The 26,893-nt window shown below is 37.1% G+C and overlaps 1 protein-coding gene across 1 annotated transcript in view; it reads right to left on the bottom strand.

Moving 5' to 3' along the window:
• The window catches only part of LOC143889479 (zinc finger CCCH domain protein), a 33,831-nt gene extending 10,582 nt beyond the window's left edge, over window positions 1-23,249 (bottom strand). Inside the window, exons 1-9 of the mRNA XM_077393699.1 lie at window positions 23,116-23,249; window positions 18,340-19,787; window positions 17,650-17,657; window positions 13,588-13,763; window positions 12,167-12,227; window positions 11,959-12,057; window positions 4,322-4,416; window positions 3,928-4,041; window positions 2,138-2,205 (exon numbers count right to left, since the gene is read on the bottom strand). Coding sequence (XP_077249814.1) covers window positions 2,138-2,205; window positions 3,928-4,041; window positions 4,322-4,416; window positions 11,959-12,057; window positions 12,167-12,227; window positions 13,588-13,763; window positions 17,650-17,657; window positions 18,340-19,691 — 1,973 coding nt within the window. The 5' untranslated portion in view covers window positions 19,692-19,787; window positions 23,116-23,249. The remainder of the gene's footprint in view (window positions 1-2,137; window positions 2,206-3,927; window positions 4,042-4,321; window positions 4,417-11,958; window positions 12,058-12,166; window positions 12,228-13,587; window positions 13,764-17,649; window positions 17,658-18,339; window positions 19,788-23,115) is intronic.
• Between the last annotated feature and the right edge of the window lie 3,644 nt (window positions 23,250-26,893).

The raw sequence follows: 26,893 nt of genomic DNA, 5'->3' as shown, positions 1-26,893 counted from the left end.
ACACCATTAAACTTCAAAATAAAAATTAAGTCTTAAGCAAGCAAGAATTCTTTTGGAACAAAAATAGTAACTTTCTAAATAATAAAAAATCTAAATCTCCTCTAAGAATATAACTTTCTATCCTAAATAGTTTTTAATTATAAATCAGCGCAAATTAATATACCTACTTCAACCCCTCAATTCAAAATATAAACCATGGGAGCTTAAAACAGTCCCACCTTTTCCAGAATATGCATGTTCAGAAATTCAACAAAATATTCTGAAAATGCAGCCGAAAATCACCTAAAGTCATGAAAAAATGTTCCTCTAAATGCATGTTTGCTTTGTCCATTTCTGATCAGAAAGACCTATGAGTATGCATTGTAACGAGTCATGCGTGTTAGGTCCGTTCCAGTAAGGTTAAATATGAGGGGTTACTTCGGGGCAAGCCATGTCAGAGACTCAGAGTAAACTACTTGCCTTGTATTAGTTTACCCTTGAATTAATTTATGTTGCTCCACTGTGGAGAGTAAGCTAAGGCGGTATTTGATTTCTACTGTTCCAGTGACCACATATCGGAAGGGTTAAATGCATCTTTTCTAGAATGTCCATTTTACACCAATTAGATCAGAGGACTAGAATCATTGTCTCAAGACGTTATTTTGATATATTTTTGTTATGTTATTGAAAATCCATGAATATTGAATAGTGGTGCTTCATATTTGCATTTTTGTCATGTTATTGAAGGGAATTTTTATATTTAACCAGCTGTCAAAGGTTATCACAATTTCCAAAAAAAGATCCCAGAAGCAAATTAAAAATAAAAAGAAAAGACACGGTGATTTAGAGCAATTATCAAAACATGGTAGTTCCAATATCAGTAGCCTATAATAACATTCAAAAAATATATATGGGAGAAGTGTATATATATATGGGACAAGTTTTTCTGGTCTGTCGACCAGAAATAGAGTGGCCCCGTGTTGTTTGGGTGATGCAAACCATTCATTTGATGGGCTCTGGCATAGGTAGGTTGTGCCCAAAAAAATCATCTCCATAGGATCATCCTAATCCTTCGATTTGTGGAGGTTAAAATAGATGGGTTTAATCCTCCACAAATCTGTCCATTTTTTTTATGACACAAGGTATTCCCACCCCATTTTAGGGCGAGACTAATCCCTATGGATGCGCCATTTTAAACCTCCACAAATCAAAGGGTTAGGAAGATCCTATGGAGATGATTTTTTGGGCACACCTTATCTATGTCAGGGCCCATCAGTTGAATGGTTTGGATCACCCAAACAATGTGGGCCCACGCTAATTCTGGTCGACGGACCAGATAACTTATCGACACACATATACATATATAAGATGAGACAGGTCAGATTTCTCAGGTATTTATGCAGCAATCCTATGCCTAGCCCAATTTCAACCGCAGCTTGAAAATTCGACCAACCCAACCTAAGAAAAGACATGCGTGACTCAAACCAGCTAAAGGTGGGAGTCCCTATTTATGAGTAAATCTAAGCCCAGGCCAATTTCCAATTGAAGCCTGAAACATTGGACCAATCCCATCCAAAGTAAACATATTTTTAGCCCAAAATCCAGCTCAATGTGCAATGTTACTTGTGTTTTTAGGTTGGCAAGTCCCAACAATTCTCCTAGGAAAAGCAAGATGGAAACATTTAATTTTAGCAAGATGGCAAACTTGAACCATAAGTTGAAAGTACAAGGATTAATAAGAAACCATCACCAAATAGCAGCAGCATGCATCAAGAGAAGAAAACAATAACCATAATAAAAACAACAATAATAGTTATAGCAATGACTATAATAAATTCACGTGTTTTTAATAGATTAAAGGGAATTGTCTGAAAGAAACTCAAAATGTGTCAGGAACATAAACTTTTCAGCCTATGTGGCCAATAAAGGAAACAAGGAAATATATTATCACACATTCAACACAAGATTACAAAACTGAATCCATGGAATTCCTTCTTGACATTATATCTACTTAATTTTGAGTACTCATACTCAATAAATAAATACGTCACTGGCACTCGGTGCATGGTAAAGTTACATTGTTAAATTTTTGGTAGTCGAAACATTGAAATGGCATAGATCACTAAAAGTATATCCCAAAAGAAGATTAGAGATATACCATGGCTCATTGCATAGGTTGTATTGTATTGTGACTTCGCGTACAAACCTTTGTTGTCTCAATGCATTCTACAAAACAAAATCCATTAAGTCCGTTTAATTATTTTTAAAAATAACAAAATAAACTATTCTAGGCAAAAGAAATAATGAAAATGATGATCAGGTAAATTTAATCCATAGAGGTTGACAAAATGTCTATTCCATTCTCCATATCTATCATAAAGTGGTTCTAACTCATGTAAGAAACTAAGCAAAAACCTAGACCACAAGCACCAATATATCAATGTTGCAAGGGGTATAGTTTAAAGAAATAAACCAGAGGTAACAAGGCACAAAAACTAGTAGGAAATTCACGATTAGCATGAAAAAAGAAAAAATTTAAGCACCATAACAGAGGGACTCCTAAAAAAACAAGGAATCAATTGCCGCCGTGGCTATGTCATCTACTTTTATGATAAAATTACAAAGGTTGATTGAGGCTCTATTATTTTCATCTACTACAATATAATTATCTCAAAGCAGCAAAACATCAACATACAAACACAGTCCATTCGGATACAAAGATATTTCAATTCATGACTTATTTTTTATTTATCCTATACACAAGGCACACAGAAATATGAGACCATAACCATCTCTAAAGCTGCAATTTATTTTTTTCCTTAACATAAAAATAAGTGTTTTTTGTTACCCTAACTAGTTTCCTTTTAATCTATCAAATTATAAGATTTGGGAATGACAGAAATAAGCCAAGTCAACAAATAGAAAGTTCGAAAAATTAAAGAAAATCATGAATATCTGAAACTGACAAAGCATGAAAATCTGAAAGTGACAAAGCCTTTTTTCCGTTTGACAATGATGGTAAACAAATCAATATGATGGTTCACAAAAATATTTCACTAACTTCGTGAAAGAACTGATTGCTTGAAATATTAAATCTTCCTCCATTGATAGACCACTGAGTTAATAACAATGGCACCTTACAATCATAATGTGTGGTAATAAGCAGAAAGTTTCAAGGAAAGCAATGGTTCTGCAATAATCAATGTGAATCCCAGTATATAAACAAAAAGATGTGAGCAAGTGAAATAGAGCATGCTAATGAACCAGAAAGCTTCATTTTATACTTTATAGTGATTACCTCAAAGACACTTCTAAATGTAAAGGCATTCAAATGGAGAATCATAATTACAATTAAAACTGGTATGCTCTCAAAAGCGAGATATGGATTGTATCTTAGCTTGGAAGCAGCAATTTGTGATTTTGATTCTCTTTCTTTGATTTATTCTCTTTTACATTTTTTTTATTTTATTCCTTGTCGGAAACATGAAGTAAAACACTTAGCTAATACCTCCACTTCAAGGTTCATAGTGCAATACCTTCCTAGTTATCATGTATGAACATGTATTAGCAATCACAAAATAAAGAAAGAAAGAAGCACTTGTTCATACAACCGTGGCTTAGAAAGAAACTCGAAAATAGAAGCAATAATTCCATAAGGAGAATAAAATGATTAATGATATCAGCACAACCATGTTTTATTAACTGCACAAACCCAGCTTGTCTTGTCTTTTTTAATTGGTTTGTGAGAGCTTTTTCGTAACTGTAATAAAATTTGATTTATCTTTAAATACTAAAAGCCATGATGAGTTGGTGAAAATACCAAACCATGGTTGTGCTGATATCATTTCCCGAACAAAATTCATCATGGATACAGGAAAAGTTTCTCTAAAAAAAAAGATAACAAAGTGAATGAAGAACAGGAAGCAAGGAAATCTTAAACAGTAGTACTGAAGCTGCAGCTCTTGTAGTCATTGTGCGTTCAACGGCCACTGGAGCAAGAGTTGGCTCCACGGCTGATATATGTGTTAGACAAGGCTCAAGATCAATGCTCCCCCCTCCTTTCTGCAAAACACAGTATTAAATTAACATAAGCATTATGAAGTTAACAGGACAAAAGGAAGATCTACCATCATACCAGCCGATCTTGAAACTTGAAATATCTAAAGCACTAAGGAAAATGAGACGGCACATAAAGTGTTGATAAATCCAGTCCATAATTAAGAGAAATCAAATTGAACTATCATCGGCTGATATGTAGTGGCATTAGCATGACCCACCAATGCAACTAAAAAACTAAATACATTATGTGTAATGAATATATAATGACAGAAATTATTGTCACCTTAACGATGCAGCACCGTTCAACACGATAACTACAACCAATCGCAGCTCCCCAAGCACGGGAACGGACATTGTTTCTCAATGTTGAAATGTAGCCTACATAAGCATAATTTTGAAGTCAAGCAAGTATATATGTTAGATATATAAGATTATTGATTGTATAGAACCCCAAAATGCAAAACAAAAACAGGTGAGCGATATATCTAACATACTTGCATAGTTCACAACTACCAGTAAATGTTTGAAACTTAGGTACATCAGCTCAATTTTAAAGTAGAACAAGAATATATCATGATATGTACTATATATAAAGTCCCCAAATGAAAAACACCAATAAATAACAGAAATGGCTCCTCTGCCCAAATATTTCAGAATACAAGTACACACTCAGAAACCATGAGATCAGCTCTCCATCCTCCAAGTCTACAGATTGCCCTAACAGTAAAGAAACATCATATATAACATCACTTAAAACAAGAGGTTGTAGTCTGTGGGACATATCAATAATAAAATTTAGACTTCTTGCATATGCTATGTAAGTAGAAGTTGTTAATACAAAGGTCTGTACCACGGGGTCAACTGATTCAATTGACTGGCAATAAAGGGGTGGGTTTGATCCAGAGGGTTCCTCGACAAAAGTGGGAAAAGTCTCTAGGCTGGCTATAAGTTCCAATCCTATGAATGAAAGGTAGAGATGATCGAGTGGAATCCCTCAATGAGATAAGAACCTCAATTCAATCTATTCTCCCTAGGGTAGGAAAAAAAAAGGTTTCAATAGGTGTTAGAAACTTCTCACTTCACACATTTTCAGATGGAAAGGATATTGTCTCTTAGAGATCTTATCGGGAGCCCAAAAAGAAAATTGGTTTAAATCCTCTCCTTTCCCCCCCCACACACACTCCATCCTACTCTTTGTTTTCCTTCTCTATATTTGTTGTGTTCCATGAAGTTTTTCTCGATCTCCAAGGTGCACATCAAGTGTTTGGTGAAATGTCTAAGAGAGGTGTTGTGCCTTGATTGTCTTCTTTTCATTGCAAGTTGAAGGCCTTTGGACTCAACTTGAGGGGGAGTGTTGAAGACCCCATCTAGATCCATGGATAGAGTGTTGTCTTATTGTCTTGTTGTTGGCTAGTGTTGTCTTGTTGTTGTCTTCTTGTCGTCTTTGGGTTGATGTAGTCTCACCCTCCTGTTGGAGTGTTGTGTTACTGTCGTGTCCGCATGATGTAGTTTCGTCTTCCTTGTTAGTTGGTTGGTTGGTTCTTCGTGTTGCTCTTTGTCTTCTTCCGCTTAGTGTTTTATGGTCTTCACCATTCTTTGTTGGTGGTTTGTAGGATTGGTTGGTTCTTTCTTCGTTTTCTTCGTTGGCTCCATCCACGCTTGGTGTTTGTTGTTAGTGGCTACTTCTCATTGTTAGTTGTTCCTCCTTATTGTTGGTGGTCGGTTCCTTCTACACATATAGTTCTCTTGCATAGTTTAACGCATTCATCGTGGTTTGCGTTGCAATCCACTTGTTATTGTCCAGCTATATGCCCGGTCGTTAGCGTTGTTTTCGGCTTTATCTGCCCCAGAGGACTGTGTCCCCCATCGTTGGTCGATGTTCTCTCCAGGCGACAGTGTCCCCCCATCAGCCTTGTCTCTCCGGACGATGGTGTCGCCTGTCGTTGGTCGGTTATATCTCCAGGGACGGTGTCTCCCGTCGACCTTGTCTCTGAATGACGGTGTCCCCCATCATTGGTCGGTTATCTCTCCAGGCGACGGTGTCCCCCATCGACATTGTCTCTCCGGGCAACGGTGTCCCCCATCGACATTGTCTCCCCGGACAACGGTGTCCCCCATCGTTAGTCAGTTATCTCTTTAGGCGACGGTGTCCCCTGTCGACCTTGTCTCTCCGGACGACAATGTCCCCATTTGTTTGTCAGTTATCTCTCTCCAGGCGACGGTTTCCCCCGTCGTTGGTTGGTTCAACTCACCCTTCTGGTGGTGGGAGTTCTTCTTCTTCTATTGGTGTTGTGCTACTCAGTTGATGTCTCTGTCAGTGCTACTCCGTCATTGTTCACAGTGCGTGCCTTGGGCCTGCTTATATTTGGTTCGAGGATCGTTGTTGTTTTCCCTGCCGAGGCGCTTCTATTCGATCGTTTATCTCGTTGTTAGCCGTTGCTTTCATTCAGGGGGAGGCTCTATTGTTATCGCTCTCGCAGTAATGCTGCTTCAAGGCGAGCTATTCTTTTCTCACGGCCGTTAATCTCACTGCGGTACTCTTGTGGCCGTTGCTATCTTTTTGTTATGTTTTTCACTATGTATTCACCACATCAGCTTGAGGGGGAGTGTTGTACCAAGCTGGTTGTGTGTATGAGATTATTATGTTTTTTGTTGTATAGGTATTTTTAGTTGTTTGTTGTAGTTTTCTTTGGAGCAAGGTGGAGTTCCATAGTATATACACTCCAGCTTAAGAGGGAGTGTTGAAGAGTGATGTAGGGTAATTTAGTTATTACTTGTAGTACGAGGGGTATTGTAGTCTTTGTACGAGGTTGCCCCACTTTGGGCTTATATATATCATTTACATTGGAGGACTCCTTAGAGGAGACTCACCATCTTCTCCATTCCTCTTCTTCTTCCTCTTCCTCTTTAACCTTATCCTCCATTTCTAACAAGGGTGTTTGCATAAGAATTTTAATTAAGTAGAGGACACACCTTAGTTATCGATTACGTTTCATTCATCATTTAGTATTGGCCAGTGGAACAGAACGTTTCAGCGTTTTGTTTTCGAAAAGACGCTACGACGAACAGAAGAAATTCTTTTAATAGTTAAAACTTTAAAAAAAATCCAAAAAATCAGAATTTGCTAAAAGTATTTTTTAAAAATTATATGAACAAAATATTTAAAATTAAATAATTTAAAAATAAAATTATTTCAATACATCAAAAAAATTACAAAATATATCACAAAATCAGATCTCATCGCTCAACAAGTCAACTGTCATCCCCCAAATCCTCCTAAGGACTCTCATAAGCTTGACCATCATACTCAATGGAGTGGTAGCCCTTGTCATCGTCATCACCAATATCTTTAAGAACATCGCCAGCGTCCTCATCTCTGTCGTCCACAACAGCAACTCCGGCTGGGTCCTCAACATTTTGCTAACCTAAACCTTCTGCTGTGAAAACAATAAGGTCATCTTCTAAAACCCAATCCATCATAACATCAAGGTGATCCATACTAAGTGGGTCGCTCGTGGTTGATGATTTTCTGTGTAAATCGCTGAAAAGAAAATTGTCCAACTCAAATGAGTTTAAATTTAAACATAAACTAGCGAAGCTTAAGAGGTGAGAACACTAATTACAATTAGTATACCTTTCTTGAAACTTAGACAAATACCAGGTCATCTAATCTCTGGTGCTCCAACTTGTTTCACTTTGCAAAGTGGATGTATTCGAAAGTACTCCAATTCCTCTAACATCCAATCACGCTACAGGTTTGACTAGGAATTCTGGTGAAGTTTTGTGGTTCCGGAACGTCATTACCGAACTTATTCCACTATGCAATTGTACAATAACCAATAGTTAACCATTTACTTGCTGAAAGTTTAAATGAAATAAACTTAATAAAAGGAACAAATCAATTTACCTGACCCCAAGTGGAATGCCATCGCCCTACCGAGCTGACTTGAAGCCCTGTGATACTCCTTAATTTGAGTAGTGATGGAGTCTTGTGTACCTTCACCAGGTACTAAGCTACTGACGCAATCCACCAAGCCTCTGGTGAGTTCATTGTGCCTAAAGAAGGTAAGAGTAAAAAACAAAGCGGGGTTCAGAAAGTATCCTACTGCATGGAGAGGGGCTGAGAAGTTAGTTATCCCATCTACGGTAGATAACTCTCCAGATGTGCAGATACTCGATTTTTTTATGCTTAATTTCTCCCTTATATTTTCTTTAACCTTAGCCGTGGCTTCATATAGATACCTCATTGCCGGTTTGTCTTGCCGGTCTACCAAGTGAAGCACTCTCACTAAAGGCTCGCTGATTTTTAAAATATACCAACAGTTGGCCCAAAAAGAATTGTCCAATACGGTAGCAATTATTTCTTCACTCAACAGGTGTCCGACATATCTACTAGCACAATACTCGTCAGACATAAATATTTGCTGAAGAGATTTCCGACTATGCTTAAGAAATTTGTTGCAAATCTAGTCCACGGAGGACAACACAAGGCCCTCCCATTTGTGAACTTCTTAATCATCATATCCAATAGGGCTCCGTGGTTGTAGATAATTTTTTTTCTCTTTTGAGCCCTCTCAATTGTGCTTCCTATGACAGAAAAACACATTCGGTTTGCCTAGGTGCTCTAGGATAAGATCTAAACAATGGGGCTACACATGGAATCCAGTAGAAGGTGGCATATTGACGACATTTTTTGGACCTACTTCTAAAACTATTGAATCAAAAATATTAAATAATGCATAGGCATACTTTATTATGCCAGATGCATCAATGGATTTAAGGAAAACTACTAATTTAGGGCAGTATACTAAAAAATTATCAGGGAACATTTTTTAGTGTTTGTCCATCCATCAGCCATAATGCTACCGCCAATGTATTTCCATGACACCTTGACTTCTCCCAAGTAGTTTTGTACTTCCCCCACAGTCTTCTTAAATAAGGGCCCTCTTAAATCGTGAAAAGAAGGTGCCTTATAACTTGAACCAACGGCATTTACAGCATCAAACATAGGTTACCAATAGGGTGAATTGGCGACATTGAAAGGCAGGTTGGCATCGTAGCAAAGCATGCCAACCATCATGTCTGCCTGATCTAATGTTTGTTTCATTGCCAAAACACTTCTAATACTTGACTGGAATCCATGGGTTGTTTGTGGTGCAAAAAATCATTTCAACCCCCTATAGTTACTCTTCTTTTTCCTCTTCACACATGCTTCTTCAACTTCTTTTCCCTTAAGCCGACCCTCGGTAGGCAAATTATATCATCTTCGTCTTCCTCTTGTTGTGGTGTTCCATACGGATTACCTATGTTTTTCCTAGCTTTTTCTTTTTTTTTATCGTCTATGAATTTTCCCATTCTCCATTTGACATCAGCATTTACCTTTTTACATGTTCCTTCACCGGGAACACCCACTAGAGGTTTTCTTTCAATCAGGCTAAAACTCCACCCAATATAGCTTTATCGCAAAACGTGCAAATTACTTTGTTTCGTTGACTTGGCACCACTATTCCATAAGCCCATGCCAGGTCATCCGATCTAGTGGGTGCGGAATTAATAAAGGAGGCTCCTCTGGAAGGTATCGAACTCATAGTGTTTTTAAAATTTAATTCAAATAAAATAGGAATAAAAGTAAGGTATATTGGGGTACCTTCATTTGGAAATGGAGAAGAAACATCTGGAGTAGAAGCTTTCTTTGGAGTAGAAAACTTCGGAGTAGAAGAAAGTAGTAGAGAGTAGTATAGAGGTTATCTATACTATTCTGCTAACTACTTAGAAGCCTTTTGAGTAGAAGAGAGTAGAAGTCTTTGGAGTAGAAGCCTTTGGTTTGGAGTAGAAAGTAGCAGAGATAGTGATCGTAAGAGAGGTGGTAGAAGAAGTAAGTAGAAAATCAAGGCTTAGATGAGTTTATATAGAGGTGCAAGTGCTTGTAGATGGAAAAGGAAGGAAAATACCCTTCCAACGGTTATAAAACGGTCAAAAGTCAAAATAGTAAAAAATGAGGGTAGAATGGACAAAAACTGAAAAACTAGCCGTTTGGAGGGCAGGGCATTGCTGTAATTCTTCAAAAAAAAATGGGAGTTTCGACCGAAACAGAGCATTTCGCTCTATTTTGAACGAAACAGAATTTGTGGTGTTCCATACTGAAATTCCGCCCACTCAGTAGGTATTTTGTCCATCCATTTTATGTTTTAATTTTATGTTACGTGACATGTCCCACTAGGTGGTGTTTTAAGTTTAAGGGGGTAACTTGTGTTTCTAAGTCACTTAAGTGACTTAACTTGTAATTACAAATCACTTAAGTTTCAATTAAGATAACTGGTAGCCCATATTAGGGGAAAACCTGTGTTTATAAGTCAAATAAGTGACATAACTCGTAATTAAAAGTCACTTATGTCATGTTTGGCAGCCCTGAAAGTTTATTTAATGGAAAATTAGTTTATCTAGTCGTGGGAGAGGGGCAAGGAGTAGAGGGCTTGAATGAGGAGAGGGTAGAAGTGGCTGAAAAATGTGAATACAGTTTTTCTTTTCCCCACCACCACACCCCGCAGCAGCTATCATGGTCAGTCAACTCAATAATATATTTGTGCTTTTGGTTTTGTTGTTTGTTTTCAACTGTGAGTTATCAGATCCGCAGTTTCAATACCATGCTGATGCCCACATGCTACTATCGCTACGATTTTGAGCATCAGAATTTCCCTCAACAACTCTTACGCAATAAATGGGAGACATCTCTCTTTTCTATCCTTCAGAAGTTGCATGGGTTATTGATTCAGGTGCTACCCACCATTTATTTGGTTACTCTGTCCTTCGGCGTTCCTTATTTTGGTAACATACATTGGTCTGGACTTATGGGCAATGTCTTCTTTACCAATTATCCATGTTGGTACAACGCCGGTTCCTTCATCTTTAGTCTCTTTATGCTCCCAATGTGTATAGTATTCCTAGTCTTAAGTGAAAATTGATGTATGTTTACAAGTCAACTTTGCAGAAGTCTTGTTACCCTATTTTACAGTCGTTTGTCCCTCTGAAAAATCTGCAATTAGTGAAGCCCCTCGCGAGAGGTGTTTTTCATGGTGAACAATATTTCCTGCCTACTGGTGATGCCAGATACTACCGGTTGGATTATGATGCCATATGTCCTATGTTCTTAATGTGTACTTTCTGATGCTTTGAGTCCTGTCCCAATTCCTTCTCTATCAGGTTCACATTTCTACAATATTTTTTCACGGTTTTATTCATTACACATGGATTTTTTGTGAAACATAAATCAAATGTCATTTCTATTCTCTAACTTCGACATTTTTGCTATTGAGCATCATGGCACTCATAAAAAACTTATTAAGTAATGCTGGAGGTGAATATACCTCCCACAACTTCAAAGAATTATGTTACTCATGGCGCATATTGCAGCTGTTTTGCCTAGATAGACCCTCACATAAGGGTGTAGCCTATGAATGCATCACCATATCATTGAGGTCGGACTATATTATGTTACATTTTGGTGCTCCACAACACTTATGAGCATAGGCCTTTCATAAAGCCAATCAAATTATTAATATGCTTGTCTTCATCTCCGGCCATCAGATAGTGATTTATACTCTTACCGATAGACATCCAAATTATTCCCTTCGTGGCTTATGAGGCTGCATTTACAGCTAAATGAACAATTTCTTTACGTGCATGGATGGACAAAATATCCTACATTACAATGTACACAAATAAAAAGCCTAGAGCCATACAGTTAATCAGAGGAACCTATCATGTTCCAAATTGACCTGTAAGACAGATAATTGTATATCATAGTAAATATATGTTAGTGTCAAAGTTCAACAACTAAGTTCCTTGAGTGAACATTTTTCAACTACTTCAAACCCATGGAAGTGTGCCACACAACATGTGCAGTTAAAATTGTGAACTTACAATCTTGCGGTGGTAGTACACGAATGGTTGCACGTAACTCGTGGATGGCAGGAGGGGGAGGTGATGCTGTTGGACGGCAGTAACCAGTGTGCATGAGAACTATCAAAAAAACAAATATATCAGAAAATTTTGATTTATTCCAAGAGGGAAGGCAGACAATTAATTTATATAACTCCAAAATATAAGCATTCTATAGAGGATTAGATACCAGCAACAAGATCAGAATCATCTGTGTAAATGTCTGTTCCCCAAAGCTGGCCACCTCTCACCTGCACATAATTTAGCTAAATAAAACCTTTATTCAAGAACATCAGAGGAAAGAATATGACCACCTCAAGGAACTCCATGACAAAAAGAGCAGACAATGCATTCGAATAATATGTACACTTGTATCATGGGTCCCACAAGGTCCAAGATTGATTGCAGCATATATAAAACCCAAGCTTAAAATATCATTAGGCATGATATCAACCACTCCCCAATTTTAAGAGCCAACTAGGATGACATTAGTAATATAGTAGTTGCTGATGGCCATGATGCCAGTCCTAAAACCTAACAAACTCCAATTTCCAACCTGGCAGGACAAGAGCATAAAAACAGAGAAAAGAAGGAAGATGCTGTTCTCGAATACAAATGGGGCTGGAAGATATCCAAAATGAAGTTTGTAAATCCCTCCCATTCTGAAATTCAAAATGTTTAAGGGCAGCACAAGTTCCACAGAATGTATTATATTCTTAAAACAGTCAACATCTTATTGCCATTAAAAAAAATGAATAATTTATCTAAATATATTTCAAGCTACTCTGCTACCTTCCGATACAAGAAATTATAACTTCTAATGGCTAACTGATAGAATAAACATATATTTATAATAGAGTTAGGAATGATACTTAGGGCACTAGAGAGGAGAGAGGATTAGCCTAGGAAATGGTTTGGTGTAACGAGTGTTGCAAGTTGCACCCAATGGTGATCAAATCCCAACCATCTGGCTTTCCATTTTTAAAACTGGCATGAAAAGAAATAACGATTAAAGTAAAAGCAAAGATCAGATGGCATTGAGGTAAAAGTCAAAGAAAGGTAACTTTTGTTAGATCCCATCCACATGGATAACATCCCAACCTAATGGATGCCAAATTGATAGAGATGGTCCACAATAGTAAATAAGAAAGCGACCAACCTAAGTACTGGCCTCATGGGTAACACAGCAGTATGCTTTACAAGCAAGTGTTTAGGAAATTATGGGTTGTTTATACAAGTAGCTGCATCAATTTTGGCAAAGTGATGTCATACATGTCTAATATTTATACAATGATTTGAGAATATGAATTCAGTTACGATATGTTACCAAGTTGCCAAGAAAGCTTTGAAACTCCAGGGCATTAACTGCTTAACATAAATTACATCATATTGCTAACTATTTTCCATGAATTACATGGCATTGTTCAAAATTTGACCAGGCACACAAACAGAAGGCTATGGACTGTGACACTGTCACGCCAATCAAGCACAAAGAATAGCAAATCACCCAAGTAGAAATAGAAACATTATGCCATTTCCATATAGAGAAATTTCTGTTGCAGAACCATGAAATAGAAAATCATAAAAGATACAACTTTTTTCTACGCTTACCTGCCGATTTGTGGCGGTAACATATTCGGCAGGTATCCGGATTTCCAGAGTTGGACCATTTTGAGAACTTTCATCATTTTTACTTTCTTGAGATGCTTCAAATTCTTTCCACAATTTTATCAGTTCTTGCATGCATTCACCGACTTTATAAACAACAGAGGAGACTTCAGGTTTACCTGCAAATAGAAACATAGCAGGTAAAAAGAGATGCAAACAACACCAACTTGTAGCTCTAACAAGTGGAGCCAAGATTCCTTTTCCTTTTGAATCAAAGATTTGAGTTCTCTAAAATTGGAGCAGTTCAAGAGAGCCTGCATTCTGATCACAGCCGCAAATTCAGTTCACTAATCAAAAAGTGATAGAACTACATATGGCAAAGAAGGCTATTCTTGGTATAAGACCTAACAATCTTTTTTCCCATGCTGTACGGCTCAGAATGTTGGGCCACCGAGAAGCAGCATGTGCATAAGATAAGTGTAGCGGAGATGCGAATGCTTAGATGGATTGGCGGCCACACAAGGTTAGATAGAATTAAAAATGAAGACATCCATAAAAAGGTGGGGGTGGCACCAATTGAAGAGAAGATGAGAGAGCATCGCTTAAGATGGTTTGGGCATATCTAACGTAGGCCTTTGGATGCTCTAGTGAGAAGAAGTGACTCGTGCCAAGTTGATTGAGTAAAAAGAGGAAGGGGCAGACCGAAAACAACTTGGGTAGAAACAGTGAAGAAAGACTTGATGGCTAGGAAGATAACAGAGAACATGACCTTGGATAGGTGAGAATGGAAGAAAATGAACCGTGTAGACGAACCCAACCAGTGTCAGGATTAGACTTAGTCAATTTGAGCCGGGTAGACTCTTTCACCTTCTTCATGAAAATTTTCTAAAGGATTCATTAGCCGACCCCAACTAGTTTGGGACAAAGGTTTAGTTGAATTGAGTTGAGTACAGCAACAAATTCAGTTCATTAATTAAAAACTGATAGAACTACATTATGGCAAAGAAGGCTATTTTGTGTAACTAATGCAAACTCCTTGTTAAGCCAACAAATGCACCAGAGCATCATTGCACTCCGTGTGAACCCGTAACCTACGATAACAGGTCCTGAATCTCATCCAGAATCTATGGAACCTCCAGAAAATTCACTGTTAAACTTCGTTAAATAGGTAAAACTAACAAAATCCCCCTACTAAAATCAGGCGTTCAAAGCATTTCTACAACTCCCCTTAGCCCAACCTGAATGCCAAATCTATTATAACCCATATCTGCTCAGGGGGGACTTATGCCACCAAGTTACAGATTCTGCAACTTGCAGTTTGTGCTTGGGCGTTTACAGTTCCAACCTCATTTGTTCAACTATAATGCCAACTACCTATCCAGGAAAAAGAACTAAATCACCAAAAAAAGAATTAAGAAAACTTTACTTGCCCGCCTTCATACTGGAGCATGGAGAGTACAGCAACGAAGTCATGGTAGACCATTGCAAATACCACTCCAAATGAATAATATTATAGGTTCAACCAACATCAATGCAACAAAGGTGCCCAAAAATAATTATGAACTAATGAAAAGCAATGGCTTTTATATGCAATAGGGCAAAGCAAGACATTAGATTTTTAGTTACCACAGGCAGCAGGAAGAGAAGGGGATGCAGGGCAGCAACTAAAGGTACACCATAAGTGTTTAGAAATCACGGGACTGAAGCAATGTGGCGTCCAAAATAGAAGACTGCAAACTATAGGTTCTATTTAGACATGAAAGGAGTAGGCCTAAGAAATGTCTTTCGTATAAGAAAAAGGGAAATTCAAGGAAGAAATAGATAAACATGTAAAATAGCAAATGCAATTATAAAAGTTTTGAAGTTTCAGGAAAAAAAGCAAACACAAAAACATAATCATACAGAATATTGTGATTGAAAGATTAAATAAAAAAATATTGTGATTATTGGATAAGACCACCATATAACATGCATTCATTAAGCTTTGAATTCATTAAAAATAAATCGATTATTGAATGAAACCACCCTTCAGCAACACACATAGATTCAGAGTGATCAAACGCCAAGTTAATAACTTGTTAAATCTAACAAGAAGTCCCACACTTCTAAAGCTACGAACATGTAAAACTGATGGTCACATCACAAGGCCCGGAGCAAGGAGCACGATGCATCCAAACTCAGTGTCAGCAAACACTAACAAATTACAGTACCAAATGTTGGTAAGTACTGATGAAAGTAAATGGAAATCCACTGAAACCCCTGGCTTTTATAATGATATGGACTGTGAATGATCCGATAATGGAGATTCATTGCCACATGTGTTCATTTCTACGTAAATTGTATCTATCATGAGACTTGTGATAAGAGAAAGATTTCTGGTCAGATCCATTTGTGAAAGAGCAGAGTGAGTTAGGAACATAGCTAAGCTAATTTTGAACCACTAACGGAAAAAGATAAGACCTAAGGCATGAGAAAGATTAAATCCCTCTAGAGTATTGAATATTGATAGCAGGTAGGAAATAATTAAATAAAGCAATTTTGTATAAGGTTACAATTGTTGGGTTCAGCAAATCCATGGGTGAAAGTTTCGAACTGCTCTCCAGTGTTAGGCTGGATGTGGCTACATTCTCTCCGGTGTTAAGCTGGACATGGCTAAGAACTCAATTTTTGTATTCAACATTGAGTATCTTGGGGATTGTGACCTTCTTGGGTTGTACGTCAGATCTTCCAATCACATCTTGGCTTCCCTCTTGGCGTGGGATTGCCTCAGAAAAATCTATGGTCTATGCTGATTGAAAGGGTGGAAAACTATGATTACTGGACACGGACACAGGTGTCTTGTGTCGACATTGACACGGAGTGTCGGACACGGCAAACCCCCAAAAGTTAGAAACGGAGACACGGCTAAAAGAGAAAGCATATATAATCATAGTTTGTCGATATGGATTTGTGTGTCGAGTTTCGACACGGATATGACTTGTATGACAGGGCAACATCTAAAAATCTAGAAATAGTGACAGGTACATACACATGAAATTACTGATTATTTTAACAAAAAAAAAATATTGATTATTACACAAATACGTGTCCACACACCCACATTAACTAGACTCCTAGCAATACAAGTAGAAGTGTCTAAAAGAGTGTCGACACGTGTGAACACGCGTGTCGTGTCGGACACGGCAAGACACGTGTGTCAGCAATAAATTCAAAGTGTCCGCTAAATCATAGGTGGAAAATAGCCTTGCAGCGTAGAATATATTTCCTACGGTGCTCAAATCACCCTCGCTAAAGCCACTTTTGCTAATCTTGTGGTCTACTTCATGTTGTTGTCAGTCAAGATTCTGACCGCAATTGCAAAGAGAATTGAGAAGCTCCTAAGGATTTCCTCTGGGTGTGTAGGGTGCAAGATAAGAAGATGAACATGCCATAAATTGGAAGATAGTTCGTAAGTTGAGGGAGTTTGGTGATTTTCGAAATGGCAACTTAAAATGGAAGAATTGGCTCTGCTAGGAAAATGGTTATGAAGATTTAAGGAGACAGAGTTACTTTGTTGAAGTGTTATTGGGCCAAATATGTCTTGGGTTATGCATATAAACATCGGTCACAATGGTTCAGGGCAACACAGTCATGGCTAAAAAATAAAGCATAAATACTCCCTTGAATAGTACCTATTTCTATATGATTTGCATGTCTTTCCAGTTAACAATTGAGCTACCACATCGTGCAATACACGGTAATCTCGGAAAAGAAAAGGATTTACCAACTCTACAATGGCCGCTTCGTATATATCTCAAGCTAAAGCCCTCCTTTAACATAAATGCCCGATAAAAAGTTTATTCAAAAAAAGAGTAGAAAACCGTGTAAAGGAATACATCAAACAAAAATAATAAAATACTAAAAGCAACAAAGCCAAAAAAGGCCTAGGATAATTGGAATATTTGCATAGTAGACTAAGTTTATGAGCATAATTTCTGTAGAGAAAGGAAGTTTTGCACCAATGAAGTATAGTTGCAATAAAGAATCAGCATCAATCAAATCCTGGTAAAGGGGGTCCTGGCTAACCTTGAGATCTGTCAAAAAAGAAAAAGAAAAAGAGAACAGACAGACGATCAGCATTTATCTAGCTATGGACTGAAGAACCATAAAAGGATAATTCTACATAGAGAAATCTATTAAGAGGAAAGAGTTATACAAATTCATTCACCAATTGTAGAAGTGGACAAGCAAACAATTTTGAAAACTTAAGCTTGCTTGGTTTGCATCCAATAAACATGCAATAATAAAAAACTAGATAACGAGACAATGTAATATTTCTTCTTAAACAAAAGAATACATGTAATCCAGCTTCAGTATTTTTTTTATCCACATTGTTGCTTCAAAGATTATCAGTTGGCGAAACTGCGAAAGTTATCCAGTTCTACCAACACTAGCTCCATTATACACGTATTCAATCATTTACATCATGTAATGCAAACAGATTGATGAAAAATTGATAGTCAAGAACAAATAATCGACTGATTTAACGGCAATGACATTTCAGCACAAAACAGAATAAAAACAAAAAAAAAAAAAAAAAGTTTGAAACAAGTCTCCTCAATCAGATAGGTACTCAGACAATATAAATGTGTTATATAGATAATGAAACAGCAAGCAGACACTTGAAGTACAAAGAACAGACAATCTAAATTACCTAACATATCCTCATAAGTTTGAATGAATTAAAAGAAAAGCTAAAGGCATATAAATAAATACCCGTCGCTATCCCGTGCAGAAGGTCGAAAACGAGGTTCTCGGTTAGCTGATTGAGGAGTCCCTCTTGGCCGCAGCATCCTCCTACGCTGCTGGACACCATAGGCAAAACCATCCCTTTCTGTAACACCATCACCATCTGTGCATCCATCATCTGATTCCTTGTCATAACACCTACCACGCTTTTCATGTCGATCTCCTTCTCCATCTATATCGTTTTCTCTTTTCCTGTCTTTAGCAACCCTATCAACAGCTTTCCAATTATCGGATTCTTTAAGTCTCTTCTGTTCTACTGCTGAACTTTCCTGCTCATGGATTTTGAGAGATCCATCTGCCAGTTCCTTGTCGTTGTGCAAACTCTCTTTCTCATTTGCATTTAACGTCTCTCTCTTAATATGATCCTTTTCCCTGTCCTTCGGACGTTCCTTGTCTTTTGGGACATCCTTTCTCTCCCTTTCCCTCCTCTCTGTTTCTCTTTCATCCCTTGTTGATTCCCTACGATCCGTATTGGTACTCCCTAGCTGTAAATTGCTTCGACGTTCACTTCGATCTTTGTCCTTTTCTCCCCATTCTCTGTGCTTCTCATCCTTCCTTTTTCTTTCCTTCTCCTTGAACTTCTCTTCGCCTTTCAGATCAAACTTGTTTTCTCCAACAGCCTCATATGCCTCTGAATACTCTCGTGCTTCAGTTTTCAAGATTTCCATTCCATTTTCATCCGTGTTTTGCAGATTATTCCGTGGAACTCGCCAGGGATCCAAAGCATCAAAAGAGGATTCAGAATATCGCTTTCCTTTATGGTCTTCTTTAGGCTCCTTCCATTCCAAATGACTGTAGACACTGTAAACATTATCCTTTTCTGAGTTGAATTCACCCTTAAACTCCCTATCAGATTTTATTTCTTTATCATCCCCCCTGCTTTCAAACCTAATATCTTTCTCACCTTTAGCACCTAGAGAATCCATCATTCTCTCACTGTGAAAGTCCCACGATTCCTTTTTTTCTGACTTTGCTTCTCTATTCTCAATCTTTGCATCTCTGCTGTCCTTGGACTCTCTTAATTCTGGCTTGTTCTCAGACGCAACTGGATGGTCTAATGATGAGTCATTGGAAGATGAAGACATTCGATGTATGGAAAATAGAGATGCTCCTCGTTTATCGCTATCACGGGATTCAATTCGTTGGACTTTTGCCAACCGCCCATCATGCCCAGGTTCAAAGGGCTGATGGTATTCACTAGAAACAGATTGAGTCAATTTTCCAGAAATATTAGAAAATATGGTATTCTCATCAAGAGGGCGCTTTGAAGTCATAGGATGGCTTCCCTCCTCATGCAATCTTTTGGGAGCACCACTCATAATGTTCTAAACGTTACAACTTAACAGGTCCCCAGACAAAGATGATAATTACAAGCTCTTTGGCTTTCACTTATGAAAACGCTTTCCGAGTATCATCTGCAAACCAAAGTTTGGATACCCATGCAAAGTCATAATGGAAGTCATTCAGATCAACCATGATATGTCGGGAAAAAAAAATTGAATCCAATATATATTATAAGTAAAAAAATACATATATAACGATAAATAAACAATATAATGGGAGAAGTGAAAAAGTTCATGAACTCAGACAGTCAAACTTGAATGCAGCATTCATCGATAAATACCAACAAAGTCAATGTTCAAGTTAAATACTGAGCATAAATAATAAAGGCAACAGGCCACCATTCAAAAAAAAAAATGAAAGCAACAGGCCAACAATAGATATTAGTCATGATAAGTTTCTCAGGGAGAAAGGAAGTAGAGATCACAGGCCAAGTGCTTAGGAATAGTAATGTCAACACAATCAATAATAATGAATGAAGCTACTTGAGTAACTTACCATATTAAGCAACCCAAGCAGGGCAATAAATCATTAGACATTTATCATAAAGATGCATAAAACAAAATGAGATAATATGTTTCAATTAGATTAAGCTAATTAAACTGCACAGGCTTTGCACAAGCGCGTAGATCACAGTCTCAGAACGGCAATCCATGAGACATGTGGTGCAACTGGTGATGCCTTTGAACATGATACTGGCAACATGAAAAGATACACAGTTAGAAAGAGGGTTAACTTCCAGAAGCCGCACTTGAAACCAGTATTGCCTAATTCAGCCTCAACTATCATGAATTAAAAACCTGTACAACATGAACTAAACACGAATTGGTTTGGGCTATGCTGAGAAAAATTGCGCAAACCAATTTAGAGGGACCAAGGTATTTAAATACAATAAGTTTATTGCTAAGGAAAACCAACTAAAACCTAATAAAACCGAAATTATTTGGCAACAAAAAATCCCTGAGACATGGAGGATTATGAAGTCACATACAAGAGAGAGACAAGGAAACAAAATATCGAGACCTACCCCAAAAAACAAGTTCAATTGGAAAGTACAAACAGCAAACAAACCCAATCCAGGGCAACTGAATTGGCAAACAAAGTTAGCTTTAAGGCAATTGAACAGCCCATCGTAGTAACTACCTAGAGAAACATCCCATCATAGCATATCAACCGAATGTAAATTATTTACAGAAGAAACCAAAGGCAACAGAAAGACATGACACAATGAAATAATTGTGAATCCATACAAAATATCCATTAACAGGATAGGGGGACGGCAAATCCAGTACCTTTCTTGTTCAAAGGTACTTAATGAAAAATTATATTTGAATATTAAATGCCATCTAGAAAATACAAAACACGACAGGATAGACAGGAAAAACAAAACACAGTACCATTTTTGGTACAAAAGATACAAATGGCAATCCCAAAAGTGGAATGAACTCCAAACCGAACAAGGCTTTTACAAAAACCTACAGTCAACAAAAGAAGGATTTAGGACTGTCAGACTATGGATTTGGGGTTTCCAGTTATTTCCAAAACTAAAATGGAATGATTTCTAGACTACAAAATAATCAAACCTCATTTACATTTGTAAATATGCATATGTAGGTAAATACAGAACATTGGGTATCTGCTACAAATAAAACTAGCTCTCCAGGAGTGTCCCAGCAATAGACCAAATTCGAGGACAATAAGGAATGTGGATTTTATGCATGGCTAAATTGCTGATTAGTATCAGTGAAACTCGCAAATTATGTTTCAATTTAAACTATAAAACATAGTCCGTTGAGTTGAACCGTAAGAAAATGTTTTTTTTGTAAATCAGGTTGGATCAAGTGATGCAATGCGTATTTTTTAGTTTTATGTTTTCTCGGTGAGAAAATGATAAACCATTCATGGAAGAAGCTGACACTGGCAAAGACACTAACATTGATTAAGTGTCAATAAGGTTTCATATTGTAGTTTAGACCATAATTACCAGAAACCCTTTTAAATTAGAATTTATTCCATCTTAGAAATTATACATATTTACATTAGACACATCATACAGAAACCAGAATTTTTTTCAAAATAAAACATTTTTTTAACCCAAATAAATTCTAAATGCAAAAGGGTTGTATTACAGACACTTTAACTCACATTCATGACCAAACAGTCTGCATCTGGAAAAAAACACATAATAAGGAGAAATTAGAGGCTGATTTTGAGAAATTAAAGAAAATGATACACATTCACATTAGAGACATATCATACAGAAGCCAGAAATTGTCAAAATAAAACGTATTTTTTAACCCAAATAAATTCTAAATGAAAAGGGTTGTATTACAGACACTGTAACTCATAAACCTAACTGGAATTCATGACCAGACAGTCTACATCTGGCAAAAACACGTAAAAAGTAGAAATTCGAGGCTGATTTTGAGAAATTAAAGAAAATGATACACATTTACATTAGAGACATATCATTGAGAAACCATAAATTTTTGTCAAAATAAAACGTATTTTTTAACCCAAATAAATTCTAAATGCAAAAGGGTTGTATTACAGACATTGTAACTCATAATCCTAACTGGAATGCATGGCCAAACATTCCACAGATAGAAAAAAAACACATAATAAGGCTGATTTTGAGATATTAAAGATCATATAAGAGAGAGAGAGAGAGAGAGAGATGGTGGAGGTGAAGAAGAAGATACATGATTTTCTGTGATTTTGTTAAGGTCAATGACTTTGAATCTGTATCTTGATACAGCAAATAATCAGACCATAATTACCACGAACCCTTTTGAATTTAGAATTTCATCTTAGAAAATTATATATATTTGCCATTCAAAAATAAAATTTTATATATTTACATTAGACACATATCATTGAGAAAGCACAAATTTTTGTCTCAAAAAAAAATACATATTTTTAACACAAATAAATCCTAAATGCAAAAGTGTTGTATTACAGAAACTCTGAAACTAATAATCCTAACTGCAATTCATGACCAAGCAGTCTACATCTGGAAAAAAACACATAGTAAAGCAAATTCAAGGCTAATCTTGAGAAATTAAAAATCAAATTAGAGAGAGAGAGAGAGAAAGATTTTCTACGATTTTGTTAAGATAAATGACTTTGAATCTGTATCTTGGTACAGTTTTTTTTTTTTTTTTAGTTAAACGCAATTCTAACAGCTTTTCAGAAATTCGTGTAATGGAATGGATTACAGAAAAATTGTCCAAACTTACATGAATCCTAATAGAAAAAAACGATTTTTTTCCTAATCTCGAAAACCTAATTTGTAGAAATGCTTCAGACAATTAATCTAACAAACTGAATGTCGGAATACAAGAATGAGAGCATGCCGATAGACAGAATTAGGGTTAGGGTTAGGGTTAGACGAAAGCTCACCTGTTGGCGGTCGATTTCCTCTGAGACTCGTGAGAGAATAAGAAAAAGAGAAGGGAAAGAGAAAATGAGAGATTGGGGTTAGATACGTATTTATCCTGTTTCTTTTCACGTGTAAAAATTTAGGTAGATGATTTTTTCGCCCTCTGTAGGATTATGCGCCCCCTTCGTAACATGAATTGGGGCAGACTTTAACGCTTTTTGACGTCAAATCACACTAGAAGGGGCGCATAATCCTACAGGGGGAGAAATCATCTCTCAAAATTTAACAAAAATGAACTGAGGCATAATGTGCTAAAAAGTAATTGAAGCATTTCTAATGATGGAACAAAAGTAAATGAAAATCTATGTATCCGTGTGGTGAAATTTATTTTTGCACTACGATATAAAGGCTACTGATATTGGCCCCACCATGTTTTGATAATTGCACAACCTCAGATTGAGTTTTCCTTTTTAATTGGCTTTTGAGAGAGATTTTGGGAACCATAACAACATTTGACAGCTGCTTAACTGATAAATGACAAAATGAGTTGATGCAATTATCAAAACAAGATGTGCCAATATCATTAGCCTTGTAAAAATATCAAAACAGGATAGTGCCAATATCAAAATGAGTTGGTGAAATTTATCAAAACAAGATAGTGCCAACATCGTTAGCCTCGTATAAATATCAAAACATGGGAAGCGATGAATTCACCCGTCTTTCACCCTTTAACCAGTTGTGAAGCACACCTCTCTCTCTCTTCTATCACCTACGAACATACACATTATATACTAGACCCACCTCTTCTTTTTTTGGGACCCACCTCTTCTTCTTTTTTTGGGTAACGAAGGGTGTCCCACCCCCTTCGGGAGTAGGACTATTTCCCTACGGATGCGCGCAGTCACCTGGAAACCACGCGCATCGAGTAAGCAGGGGGGATTCGAACGCTCGTCACTGGGGAGCAAACCCATGACTTTACTAAACCCACCGTGCATACACCATATAAAGCATATTTTTTAGAAAATTTATTAGGCCACTTTGTTCAAAGATCCAAACCGTTCATTTGCCGAGCTTCAATGTAAGGATGTTCCCCAAAAACCATCTCGATGATCCTAACCCTCCGATCTAATACGAAGACACTGTATATGAATCTCCACACCAAAGATTGAAGGGAGTTGAGTACCGGTTGTACAAAAGTGTTGGACCAGCTGTGGCTCACAACCGGTTTGGGGCGGGGGTGAATTTATCACTACCCTTCTTTTTCCATACAATATTATTTTATCAAGTGGTGACTGGTGAGAGAGGGCCCAAGACTCCAAGAGGGTGGGAGATAAAGCGACTTGAGATCATATGATTAAGGAGATGGTAACTAAGAAGCAACTAACAAGCCGAGAAAAAATAAATTGTATTTTGACTAGAGTTTTCCCCCCCTTATTTTCAGCCTTTAATCACTCTCTCCTCGCGCATGCCCTCACTAGTCTGTCCTTCCCATTAGGGGTGCAACTCGGGTCGGGTTGGATTGAGCTAGGCCAACCCTAGCCCAACCTGAGATAGCATTCCTTCAACCCTAACCCGAACCAACCCAAGCAGATTGAGAATGGCCAATGTTGAACCATGGTTTTTAATTTCGGTTTCGGCTAAAATTTCGGACTTATCCGAAACCAAAATTTCAGCTGAAATTCTGAAATTACACGCGCTCAAAATACCATTTTTTTTTTTGTCGAAATTTCGGCGATTTCAATCGAAACTTTGTAAAAAAATTAATAATATCTTTAACAAATTACAAATATATATATATATATATATATATATATATATATAATTTTTATATTTCTATTATACATATACTTATTAATATAAATTACTTATAATATTAATAAGTAATAGTTAATACTATTCTTATAATAAGAAAGTAACTTATATTATAACTTTAATTAAAAGTTTTTTTATAAATTATAATTAGTAATTAGCCATTAGAACCGGAGAACCGAACCGGACCGAACCGATTTTGTTCGGTCCGGTTCGGTTCGGTCCTACTATGTACTACGGTTCGGTTCGGTTCTTACGGTTCATGGAACCGGGAATCGAGAACCGAAAAAAAAGTAATCGAGAACCGAGAACCGAGAACCGAACCGGTTGGCCACCCCTACCTAGAGGAATAAGTCCTCCTCATATGGATGTAGAATGGCCAACTTGTTCTCCTTATGCGTCACTCTCATCATTCTTCTATTGCTCCTTACTCGAGGACAGAAGTCAATAAGAAAGCTTGAGTTAGCTAAACTCTATTTCCCATATAGTAGATACGTAAATCAAGAACGACGAAATTATAATTGCGAGATAAAATTAAAAGCGAAGTGACATATTCAACCCTTTTCGTACATGGGACAGCCCTCTCTTGTGTAAAAGTGTAGTCATAAATACATTAGAGGGGCTGTCCATGGTAAAAAAAAGGGGGTGAATACATCACTTCGCAATTGAAAAACTACTCGGTCTCTTCACTAAGTAGCTTTCCTCGACACCCCCTTTTAGTCTGACAGATAGCTAGAGAGCCCGTCTAGTTACACGTTGATTGGTAAATCAACGGTCCTCTTTCAAATCCAGCACGATGGTTTGTAAATCAATAGTCCTATTTCAAATGCAATTTTAGAAAGCCCTCTCTCTTGAGCATAAACCAACTTTCATATTACTATAAAACAGGGGGTTTAAAAGGAAAGAGGGAATTACCAATAGGAAACTCAAAGAAACTCATCTACTCTAGAATTCCCACTCCCTCTCTCTCTCTCATCAGCTCCTTACATTTAAAACCCAACTGAATTTTTTTAAGAATTTCGAGTTTCCTCTCTTCAGAGAAGGTAATCTAGCTTGCTTACAGGTATAAGTTTTTTTTTTCCATGGTTTTTCTAGTTGAATTGTATTTCCTCCCTGGTTTTTCTTCTTCTTCTTCATCTTCCCCTATTCTCCTCTTTCTTTCCAAGTTCATCTTGAGAGAAGCTAATCAATGTGGATTGGCTTGTTCACAGGGTAACATCTGAATTTGCAATTTTTCTTTCCTCTCCCACACAATCAGTTAAACCCTTCAATTACAGGAACGTCTAATTCTCACTCATGGAATTTTTTTTTCTTAAATGTTTTTTTCAATTTAGAGGAAATTAATATGATTATGATTAATTTAGAAGGAGATTATTATAAATTGAAGGTCCCTCTAACCATGTTAACTTACCAACTTCTCCAAAAGCTTAAGCTGTTGGAGATAGGGATTATTTATCTTTTATACTCGACACTATAAGGCCCTGTTCGTTTGAGATTTTGACCACAGATTATGGGCCTCCAACCAATTATTGGAGTCAAAAGTACATTAATTTCATTAATTTTGAGTCTAATAATCCTCTAGGGGGCTTACAAATTGGAATAGAGTCAATGCAAGTTATGGTTTGTCCCCTGTAAAAAAAATGTAGGAAATTTTACAAAACTTTCCGTTCCAAACTTTTCTAGAAAAATCTTGCAACCCAAACAAGGCCTAATTGTTCTTCACCTTTAGAATTCCCGCGAATGTCTACGTTATCTTCCATGTATGAGTGCGAGAGTCCTCTTTTAAAAAGGGGATCATACATTTTACATTGGTGTAAGACCTACGTGTCACTTCCCAATTGGTTAGGAAGTTAATAGGGTCCTCTTCGGTGTATACACTAGTTGAAGTTTACGCCTTCATCATATGGTTGTGAGATTCAATCTCTAACAACTTCAACCGACGCGGCGAGGGAGATCGTGGGGTTCATTATTGAAGGAAAGCAAAAGGTG

The sequence above is a fragment of the Tasmannia lanceolata genome, unplaced genomic scaffold (assembly GCF_043159265.1).
Source record: "Tasmannia lanceolata isolate RefF3 unplaced genomic scaffold, GAP_Taslan_0.1 ptg000013l, whole genome shotgun sequence".
NCBI classification, from domain to species: Eukaryota; Viridiplantae; Streptophyta; class Magnoliopsida; order Canellales; family Winteraceae; genus Tasmannia; species Tasmannia lanceolata.
This window is presented reverse-complemented; position numbering and strand designations above follow the sequence as displayed.